The 11,833-nt window shown below is 38.7% G+C and overlaps 1 protein-coding gene across 1 annotated transcript in view; it reads right to left on the bottom strand.

The window, feature by feature from the left end:
* Positions 1-777: 777 nt before the first annotated feature.
* Positions 778-11,833, bottom strand: part of fbxw8 (F-box and WD repeat domain containing 8) — a 38,385-nt gene continuing 27,329 nt past the window's right edge. Inside the window, exons 9-11 of the mRNA XM_079815173.1 lie at positions 5,893-6,066; positions 1,427-1,543; positions 778-1,341 (exon numbers count right to left, since the gene is read on the bottom strand). Coding sequence (XP_079671299.1) covers positions 1,188-1,341; positions 1,427-1,543; positions 5,893-6,066 — 445 coding nt within the window. The 3' untranslated portion in view covers positions 778-1,187. The remainder of the gene's footprint in view (positions 1,342-1,426; positions 1,544-5,892; positions 6,067-11,833) is intronic.

Genomic DNA, 11,833 nt, shown 5'->3' with positions numbered 1-11,833 from the left:
CAGGTAAAACAGTTTTTGTGTTTTAACACTCAAATAACACTGAAAACTGAAGATCCCACCGGCTACAAATGCATACAAATACAAATACCGGACACAAACTCGTCGTTTAGCCACCAGATTTTCAAGGGCCCGCTTCGTTTGTTTTGCTGCATGTCTCAACCTTGCCCGTTTTTCTTTGACGCATTTATTTAAATTTTTGTTTATTTATTTATTTTTATTTATTACCTTGTAATGTCACTTCACAAAGCAAGAAAAAAAGATCAGCCTGAACGGACCCCTTCCCCCCTAACACTTTCTCTTTGGATCTACGCAAATCTCTACGCAAAATCCTATTTTGATCTCAAAAAGGTGAGGAGTTTGCATTTATGAAATAAATGTAATCTAGGTGAGCATAAGAGTCGTCTTACAGGGGCGACAGTGGCTCAGTGGTTCATGTAGGTTGTCTACAAACCGGAAGGTTGGTTGTTCGATCCCCGGTTCCACCTGACCAAGTGTCGAGGTGTCCATGAGCAAGACACCTAACCCCAGCTGCTGCCGACGAGCTGGATGGCGCCTTGCATGGCTGACACCGCCGTCGGTGTGTGAATGAGTGTGTGAATGGGTGAATGTGAGGCAAAATGTAAAGCGCTTTGGATGGCCGTAGGTCTGTTAAAAGCGCTATATAAATGCAGTCCATTTACAAAAACATAAAAAGTATAATGACCTCAAACTTTTGAATGATAGTGTATTTTGTGTGTCAAATTATTGACGGGAGAGCATTAAAACCACTGAAACTTAATCGTGTATGATTTGTATTTCACCTTCTCAGATGATTATTTAATAGTATTGTATACTAAACTGTGCAAGGACAGAACATGATACAATAGATATATAAAAACAAAGATCTAGAATAAAGTCATTCTAGTCCTCAAACATCTTAATGTGTCATCCAAACAAAGTTTTGTATAACACAAATTATAATTAAATAAAGAATTAGTTTGAAGGAATATCATAATTGTAAAGGGTTAGTTCACCCAAAAAGCCCTTGTGTCATTCTAAACCCGTAAGACTTTATTCGATTCTGCTATAAAGCCTGACAGGGTGAGTAATTAATGACAGAAATGTCATTTTTGGGTGAACTAGCCCTTTAAAATAGCAAATTCAGTGGCAACCTTCCCAGTCCAACTTGCCTCAAAAGCACAGCCAATCTAAGGGCCAGTCAATATGTCATAAGGCACAGCCAAGCCAATGTTATAGCTGTAGCCCGAGGACTCTGTGTAGTTGGACCTACAGATGGGCAGAACGTGATCCTGTATAGATGAGTCCATTGAGAAGTCGTAGTGACAGATCAGCCCTCTGTATCTAAAGAAATAATACAAGTACAAATAAACAGATGGAAAAAATAATAGCAAAGATAACACAACATAATGTGCTATCTTGTTTTTACCTGCGGTGAGCGGTGAGGTCATCGTCTGTGATACAAGCCCCGCGAGGGTTCTTCTCATCAGGGATGTTGGCCGTCACCAGAGTGCTGCTGCTGAACTGTATGTGGCGAACCGGGTGCCTGTTCACAGACAGAACAATTATGTGGCAGCAGTGCAGTTCTGCTGTTGAAAACAATGATGATCTCAACACTGTAAAGCCTGACAGGAAATAATAGTCAGAAAAATCTATTCAATGGAACAGTTTATTGAACCTTCAGACAAAATATTTAAAAAGAAGTTTGCATATGTTTCATATTTGATACGTCAGGTTTTTATGGCTCATATAGTATGATCAGAGCCAAAAATAAACACCAAATGTGAGTAAAAATCGCCATTGGCGAGTATATGAAACGGTGTCATTCGTCAGTTGGCCGGTAACATTTTTATGAATTCTAACAATGCATGAACGTGAACAAACATGAACGATGCTCTGGACAGTTGACAGGCCAGCGCTGCACCGTCACAAAAGTTACCTTGACAATTAAAATATTCAAGCGCAAGAAGATGAGAAAGGGAACTCATTTCGTTACTTGTGCGCTGTGTGGAAAGTTTTCTGTGTGCAAACATCCGGAGCAGGCGCCCAGAAAGCCGTGTCTCAGACAGCGTGCAAATACTAAACTGAGCTCTCTTTCACATCTTCTTGCACTTGAGAAGACAAAATTCACAAAATGATGCCAAAAATAGCGAGTATCCTAGTAAACATAGTCAGTAAAGTCTTAAATGGATAGTTTACCCAAAAATTACAATTTGATGTTTATCTGCTTACCCCCAGGGCATCCAAGATATAGGTGACTTTGTTTCTTTAGTAGAACACAAATTAAGATGTTTAACTCCTTAACCGTTGCAGTCTGTCAGTCGTATAATGCATGTGAATGGTAACAAAATCCATGAGAGTAAAGACAAACATGCACAGACAAACCCATATTAAACACTGCGGCTCGTGATGACACGAAACGATCGGTTCGTGCGAGAAACCGAACAGTATTTATATCATTTTTGACCTCTAATACACCACTATGTCCAACAGCCTTCAGCGCGCGATCACTTCCGGTAAATTAGGTCAATGTACACTATCTGGCGTAGAGATACACACGAGAGATCACTTCCGGCGCTTGCGTAAACTACGCCATATCGAGTACATTGTACATTGACCTCACTTACCAGAAGTGATCGCGCGCTGAAGGCTGTTGGATGTAGTGGTGGATGTGTCGTCACGAGCCGCAGTGTTTAATATGGATTTGTCTGTGCATGTTTTTTTTATGTTTTTTTGCTCTCATAGATTTTGTTACCATTCACATGCATTATACGACTGACAGCTTGCAACGGTTGAAAATCTTAATTTGTGTTCTACTGAAGAAACAAAGTCACCTATATCTTGGATGCCCTGGGTGTAAGCAGATGAACATCAAATTAAAATTTTTGGATGAACTATCCCTTTAAGTGAATGTAAATAGTTGAGAAATAAAACGCATGGGTGCAGTATCCGTATGTTGCATCAGCACATTTGCTCTTAAAGAGACAGCAGCCTAATATTCCTGCTGCTGTCTTGTGTTTTAAAGGGGTATTTCAGTGCTGGGAAGATAAATGTGTATTTAAACTGGGTCATTTATGTAGTAGAAATGTCAGTCCTTCCAGAAAAATGCGGCTTTTTTTTGTGATTGTTGCGGGCAAAAATCCTTGATTATGCGGCACGTTTTCTTAAAAAATGCGATGAAAAATGCGGGATATTTATGCAATTTTATGCGATAAAATTGCGGGAACTTACAAAAACTGCAGTTTGATGAGAAAGAGAAAAAAAGCACTACATCACAGAAAGTGCTGGAATATTTAAGTTTTCATCTTGTTTTATTGAAGACCTTAATAATGGCTCAAATTTACAAAACATTTAGTCAATCAAGTTCTGTAGCTTTACAAAAGGAATATGCTACAACTTCTGAAAAAATTAATAAATAACTTCCTGTTTTACAGATGTCGCTATACAAAACAGACATTTGAGTGCTTCCAATGCACAAAGTGCAATCTCTTAAAGGGTTAGTTCACCTAAAAATGAAAATTCTGTCATTAATGACTTCCCTTTATGTTGTTGGACACAAATTAAGATATTTTAGTTGAATTCCGATGGCTCAGAAAGGCCTCCATTGGCACAATGTACACTCTCAAGACCCATAAAAGGTAGCCTACTAAAGACGTCGTTACAAAGTCCATCTCATTACAGTGGTTCTACAATAACTTTATGAAGCGACGATAATAGTTATTGTGTGCAAAAAAAACTAAATAACGACTTATATAGTGATGACTGATTTCAAAACACAGCATCATGATGCTATGAATCATCGAGTCGATTCATGATTCGGATCGCGTGTCAAACTGCTGAAATACTTGACTTTGGCGATCCAACCCGCTGAATCGACTCATTGATTCATAACGCTTCAAACCGCTGAATCAACTCATTGATTCATAACGCTTCAAACCGCTGAATCGACTCATTGATTCATAACGCTTCAAAGCTGTGTTTTGAAATCAGCACACAGGGAAACTGCTTTGCTCTTTTGCTGTTATTTTTGTTGGCCAATGGGAGTTTGTGCTTCATCATGGTTTCACCGGTATCTATGGTTTCTCCACGGGGTTTGAAGCTTTTCGATGACGTTCGCGTCGGGTAATCACGTCACTTCAAAACGTTCCCATGGCAATAGGCGGAAATGGCGGCTCTTGTGTGAAGTAAACGAAAATTTTTCAACTTTCTGCTAATATATATGACTTTTTTTGCAACGAAAATGCGGGGATTATGAAATCATGATAGCCCCGCATATTTTGCACACGGAAATAGGCAATTTATGCGGCGAAAGTGCGGCGTATTTGAAAAAATGCGGCCCCCGCATGAATATGCGGACTTTGGCTGATTATGCGTTAAATCACGCGATCGCATAATCGCGTTTTTCTGGAGGGACTGAAATGTGAAATTATTTTTGAATTTGGTACCTTCTAGACTGAGAAAAGACAGAAAATGTATTTTTGTCTCATGTGGATGAAAGACAACAACTCCCAGAATGCACTTGCTTCGCTGCCCTACGAGGCCCCTCCCAAGCCATGGCTACTGGTTATCACTTGCCCACCATGACACTGCCCCCACCGTCGTTTTGATATTCATAGTAATAAAATAATTTCATTCAGTTAGAGAATAAACACTACAATTAAAAACTGAACGTGTCTTTTCAATAAACTGTGAGTGAGCCGAACAGGAGTCAGATTTCATTCATCACAGAGCTGAGATAAGCGCGGCAGTCATTCTCGGCGCGTGTCCAGTCTGGATCATGCCTATGGAAGCTAAATTTTCATAGGAATTAATTGAAAAGTTGATACACACTTTGCTCCGTACCGCTCCGTGGCAGCGGCCGTGCCCATTTACATTTTGTGAGTGAGATCCCTCCGCTGTGGGCAGGTTTAAAACATGTGGAACAGCTCCTTCCACTGGCTGTAGTCTCTAGCCTCTGGCCAAAAAATCCTCTGATGACGCAAAATATTTGCGTCATCTGAGGATTTTTTCCAGAAATAAAATGCATAAGTTTCTCTCGTCTCAGGGGGACATGAGGGGGGAAAGTTGGATAATTTGAATATACTACCGGGTTTCTACTGATACAAAGCTAAATGCTAAATCGCTGAAGTAACTCTTTAAAGGAACACTTATTCAACATCTTTCCTACATTTAGATATGTGGGCAAATGCATTTTAGTCTCAGTGCATGCATTGTTTTAGTTTGGCAGGGTCGCCGCTAGCTTAGCTTAGCATAATGAATGGAATCCTATGTTGCCAGCTAGCATGTCCTGAGTAAAAGTGATCCAAAAAAACAACAACAACACCTTATTACTTCTTGTGGCCTGCGTATTCACAACAAGTACAAGTAGCGATGCAGATTAAGACTAGGCGATTTCCTAGGCAGATATTGACTTGGGACTATATTAGGGTGAAGCACAGGCGAAGCACTGCTACTTGGGCGCAGAGATATCACGCAACACATGAAATCCCCGTGATATCTCTGCACCCAAGTAGCAGTGCTTCGCCTGTGCTTCACCCTAATATAGTCCCAAGTCAATATCTGCCTAGGAAATCAACTTTCATTCTTTCATTCTCATTCTTATGTTTACCACAGCAAAAAGATTTGTACCACAACTTGAATGTGGACAGGTTTTTTGTTTTACAATACTAAAAGTACTTGCTAAAATCAATCAGACGACATAAGGCATGTACAACAAGTTTTTTTGCAAAGCTTTGATCATGTTGATCATTTAGAGGCCTTAGAAATTTGCGAATCTGTATGGATAATCAGGCTTTATAGGATTAAACGACTCACCAAATAAATTATCCAAATAGCTTCCATTTCCATTTATGCATTTGGCAGAGGCTTTTATCTGAAGCGTTCAAACATTCTCACCTGTTGTGCATTTCCCAGAGTTTGGCTCCTATCCTCATCTCCCACACACTGACCAATCCCTCGCCACCTCCGCTCACAACCTTCCAATCATCTGCCTGGACGGTGGTCACGCCCATGTGATGGGCATATAAAGAGACGACTGAGGAGCCAGTGCGCAAGTCAAACACTCTGACTCTGGAAAAGAGAAACAATAGCTTTCAATACATTACACTTAAAGTGAGAGTAGCCCAAGCACAGGCCGTTTAATAGGGATGCATGATTAATCGTAATAAAAACCAAATTGCGATAGGGTTTCGAACGATTATCAAATTGCAAAGGATGTGATTTTGTGTGTCATCACAATGTATTACATGGCTCTCTGAAATACTTGATTCTGATCGGCTAGTCACAACATTCTGAGGTCATTTATTCCCTGATAATGACCGTCATCAATAGCAACGCTGACTGATCATCCTGGTATTTGAGGCGGCGCTTTTTTCATGTCTCTCATATCACACTGCGGATGGACGTGCTCTCTCTCGTTTCAGTCAAACTGCAGGTGGCATCTTCCACCTCAGTTATCAGCTGTATTTACTATAAAATTAAACCGGAGGCCTTCAACAAAGTCCTTTTAAGGCAAGTTATTTCACTCGGCGGCCATCTTTGAAAAGCCTCTCGGGTAGCTATTTCAGTCATGCAAGTGCAGTTCCTATTTCTTTGAATGGGGAAACATCAAATTCTTAAAAGCTTACAATTAAATTTCATATTTTAAATCAGCAATGAAATCGGACAACTGTTTTGTGATTTTTTTGTGTAAAAAATCAGGAAAAACAACAAAATTCACAATTACACACGGAATGCTTTTTTGCTGTTAAAAACGTGAGACACAGGTCAGTGGAACATAAAAAAAGCATAGTTGACCTTCTTTTAACTTGAGCGCAACGTTTTTAGAATTCAGTGTCATACGAGATGCTGCAAAAGACGAGCACAACGGTCAAAGACGTCCATCTAGCGCGCATTTACATCGGAAAACAATGGAAAAGTAGCGCAGTGGAATGGAAAAACGTGTTCAGTGCGTACGGCCACAAAAGTTAGTGGGCACGCTCTGAATGGATTGGCTGATTTTACACAATTTCTTAGGCCACATCCACACGAAGGCAGAGCTTTCCCTATTCAATCTTTTTTTCCCTCTCGCCTCAAGAAATATCTGCGTATACACGAGCGCACTAAAACTGACTCAAAACGATGTAGTATACATGCCAGGCCAGTATGTGGCGCTGTAATTCTGCCACAGAAATGCACAAAAAATGGAGAAGAAGAGTTGTGGATAGAAGGGGTACAGCAATGGTAGGAAGTGAGGCAAAATCTCACGATAAAATAACAATAAATACATTTGCTACTTACCAGATTGTGTTTTATTAATGCCTACACATACCCTAACCCTAAACCTACCCTTACCATAATGCAAATATAGTCATTAAAATATCGATGTGCGTATGCCCAGTGCCCGTAGTTGTATCCTTTCTAGTCTTTACCATGCGAGACGTGGTGTGATGACATCGCCGTTTCACAAAATATACGGATTGGCTGTACACACAAAAGTTTTTGAAATTAACTATGGTAAGCACAGTGTCTAAATGGTCGGATGTTGGCCAGAATAAATGTCAAAGTGGACCATACTTTAGTCAAAAGTCTGAGTACGCAGGACTAATATGTTAGAGAAATTGCAATATGACAGTTCTCTCCCTCTAACAGAGCACCGCTGTGAGATGACATTAGTAGCTGGTATAAAGAAATTACTTTTACAGGCCCAAAGGAGCTCAATTCCATCTGTCCTCTTTAATGGTATCAAAGGCAGCCAAAGAATGACTCTATGCTGGTGCTTTCCAAAAGATAATCGACAAAATTTAATTTTGCCTGGACCAAAAAAAAAAAACACTTGGAGGACAAAAGATATTAGTCACAATGAATCGTTAATGCATAGCCAAGCAGGATTTAATGCAGCGAGTAATTATGTGGATGTGCCTATCTATTGTCCTGTTTTAATTTCATCGAAGCATTTGTTGTTGAATGAGGCTGTAATATACTTACTGGCAGGTTGCAGTGGTCATAAATCTAAAGCTAAAACAAGATCTAGTTTCACTGAGCTGTCAGCAGACAGGCTTTGTTCAATTAATCAAGAATATTGTTCTCAGGCACTTCCAATGCCACCAACCGTGAGCAAAAAGACAACAGGACACACACAGCCATGACAAGCGTATGTGCAAAGATCATCATCTTCATCATTGAAATAACAAACATGTATTATCACTTAACATATTAAATACAAAAAAATATATGTAATAAAAGTAAAAAAGAGAGAAAAGGTCACTGATAAAAGATTAAGCCAATGGAATTACATTTTTGGATCTTTGATTCAAGTTATGGAGAATTTATCAGAATTTTTAGATATAAAGTCACAACTGCGAGTTTTAAAGTCAGAATTGTGAGATAAACACAACAGCGAGTTATAAAGTCAGAATTGTGAGATATAAAGTCACAACTGCGAGTTATAAAGTCAGAATTGTGCGATAAACACAACAGTGAGTTATAAAGTCAGAATTGTGCGATATAAACACAACAGTGAGTCATAAAGTCAGAATTGTGCGATATAAACACAACAGTGAGTTATAAAGTCAGAATTGTGCGATATAAACACAACAGTGAGTCATAAAGTCAGAATTGTGCGATATAAACACAACAGTGAGTTATAAAGTCAGAATTGTGAGATATAAACACAACAGTGAGTTATAAAGTCAGAATTGTGAGATATAAACACAACAGTGAGTTATAAAGTCAGAATTGTGAGATATAAACACAACAGTGAGTTATAAAGTCAGAATTGTGAGATATAAACACAACAGTGAGTTATAAAGTCAGAATTGTGAGATATAAACACAACAGTGAGTTATAAAGTCAGAATTGTGAGATATAAACACAACAGTGAGTTATAAAGTCAGAATTGTGAGATATAAAGTCACAACTGCGAGTTATAAAGTCAGAATTGTGCGATAAACACAACAGTGAGTTATAAAGTCAGAATTGTGAGATATAAACACAACTGCGAGTTACAAAGTCCGAATTGTGCGATATAAACACAACAGTGAGTTATAAAGTCAGAATTGTGAGATATAAAGTCACAACTGCGAGTTATAAAGTCAGAATTGTGCGATAAACACAACAGTGAGTTATAAAGTCAGAATTGTGAGATATAAACACAACTGCGAGTTATAAAGTCAGAATTGTGCAATAAACACAACAGTGAGTTATAAAGTCAGAATTGTGCGATATAAACACAACAGTGAGTCATAAAGTCCGAATTGTGCGATATAAACACAACAGTGAGTTATAAAGTCAGAATTGTGAGATATAAAGTCACAACTGCGAGTTATAAAGTCAGAATTGTGCGATAAACACAACAGTGAGTTATAAAGTCAGAATTGTGCGATATAAACACAACAGTGAGTTATAAAGTCAGAATTGTGAGATATAAAGTCACAACTGCGAGTTATAAAGTCAGAATTGTGCGATAAACACAACAGCGAGTTATAAAGTCAGAATTGTGAGATATAAAGTCACAACTGCGAGTTATAAAGTCAGAATTGTGCAATAAACATAACAGTGAGTTATAAAGTCAGAATTGTGCGATATAAACACAACAGTGAGTCATAAAGTCAGAATTGTGCGATATAAACACAACAGTGAGTTATAAAGTCAGAATTGTGAGATATAAACACAACAGTGAGTTATAAAGTCAGAATTGTGAGATATAAACACAACAGTGAGTTATAAAGTCAGAATTGTGAGATATAAACACAACAGTGAGTTATAAAGTCAGAATTGTGAGATATAAAGTCACAACTGCGAGTTATAAAGTCAGAATTGTGCGATAAACACAACAGTGAGTTATAAAGTCAGAATTGTGAGATATAAACACAACTGCGAGTTACAAAGTCCGAATTGTGCGATATAAACACAACAGTGAGTTATAAAGTCAGAATTGTGAGATATAAAGTCACAACTGCGAGTTATAAAGTCAGAATTGTGCGATAAACACAACAGTGAGTTATAAAGTCAGAATTGTGAGATATAAACACAACTGCGAGTTACAAAGTCCGAATTGTGCGATATAAACACAACAGTGAGTTATAAAGTCAGAATTGTGAGATATAAAGTCACAACTGCGAGTTATAAAGTCAGAATTGTGCGATAAACACAACAGTGAGTTATAAAGTCAGAATTGTGCGATATAAACACAACAGTGAGTTATAAAGTCAGAATTGTGAGATATAAAGTCACAACTGCGAGTTATAAAGTCAGAATTGTGCGATAAACACAACAGTGAGTTATAAAGTCAGAATTGTGCGATATAAACACAACAGTGAGTTATAAAGTCAGAATTGTGAGATATAAAGTCACAACTGCGAGTTATAAAGTCAGAATTGTGCGATAAACACAACAGTGAGTTATAAAGTCAGAATTGTGCGATATAAACACAACAGTGAGTTATAAAGTCAGAATTGTGAGATATAAAGTCACAACTGCGAGTTATAAAGTCAGAATTGTGCGATAAACACAACAGCGAGTTATAAAGTCAGAATTGTGAGATATAAAGTCACAACTGCGAGTTATAAAGTCAGAATTGTGCAATAAACACAACAGCGAGTTATAAAGTCAGAATTGTGAGATATAAACACAACAGCGAGTTATAAAGTCAGAATTGGTTAAAAAGTCAGAATTGTGAGATATAAACACAACAGCGAGTTATAAAGTCAGAATTGTGAGATATAAACACAACAGCGAGTTATAAATAATCAGAAGGCAGAAGCTTCCCCGACAATGTTGGTGATACTTATCCATAGATGTTTCTGTTTCTAAAAAAGCAACAGCCATCATCAATCTGCTCTCAATTTGTATGCGTGGAGCTGAACATACCAATCACTTATAGCTCCTATCAGCATATACTTCCTGTTCAGATGTCTGTTCAGATCCAGTCAGGCACAACAACACAAACAGAGATTCCTCTCTCTCCGCAGCACTGAGGCTGAACAAATTGGAAAGCAGAACTGATGCATTAGGTCCTGGCCTTTGGCCACGCTAATAAAGGGCAGGACCCGAGCCCTCATTTCCTCTGGGCTGTTTGGTGTTTTGCCCGCAGATGAATCAGATGGGGTCAAATCATTACAGCCAAAATTACACTCCAAGGAGTGTTTCGCTTCGCTTATTCATCAAAGACGAACAAAAGGTGAGAGCTTTTGCTTTGTCGGAACCGTGGAAAGACAGACAGAGAAAGACACAAAAAAGGGATGTTTTAAAAGACACCGCAGCTGGCCAGAGACATCATGTCCTCCCTCTTGGCACTCTATATAGTGTCTGAGCGAAGATGCAGTTGGAATTTATTTACAAAGACCTGCCAAGCATCTCTCCACCTGCCAAAGTAGCGCTCCCGCTGTCACAAGTGTCAATGAAATGGCTCTTTATTCGGCAAAGACTAATTGAGACGCAAGCATCAGATGTGGACCGCGTTCGTGGATCTATATAGAGTCCGCTGGCCAGATGTACCGCATCTCTCCTCGTCTCCAACATCTCTTTGTCCACTAAATCAATAGCCCTCGGTGATGCACCGCTGACAATAACACCATCCTTTCAAACCGAGAGCTTTCATTATTCCCATTCCCACTTCTATAAGTGCCTGAGCTTTTCAGAGGCTTTCCGTAAAATGATTTTCAAGGTAAGCCAAAAATAGTTGAGAGCAAGACAGAGTGCTCGTCTTGCTTTGAAAGGACCACAGCTGTGCGGAAAAAAAAGTTTTTCCACTTTGGGAATAATCAGGAGTGTTTTATTCTAAGTGCTTTAATCTTGTATATCTAATGCAAATGTATTAAACCATACAAATCCACTTTATGTGGCCAGTAGACAATGA

This window comes from Gobio gobio (assembly GCF_949357685.1).
Source record: "Gobio gobio genome assembly, chromosome: 4".
In the NCBI taxonomy this organism is placed as follows: Eukaryota; Metazoa; Chordata; class Actinopteri; order Cypriniformes; family Gobionidae; genus Gobio; species Gobio gobio.
This window is presented reverse-complemented; position numbering and strand designations above follow the sequence as displayed.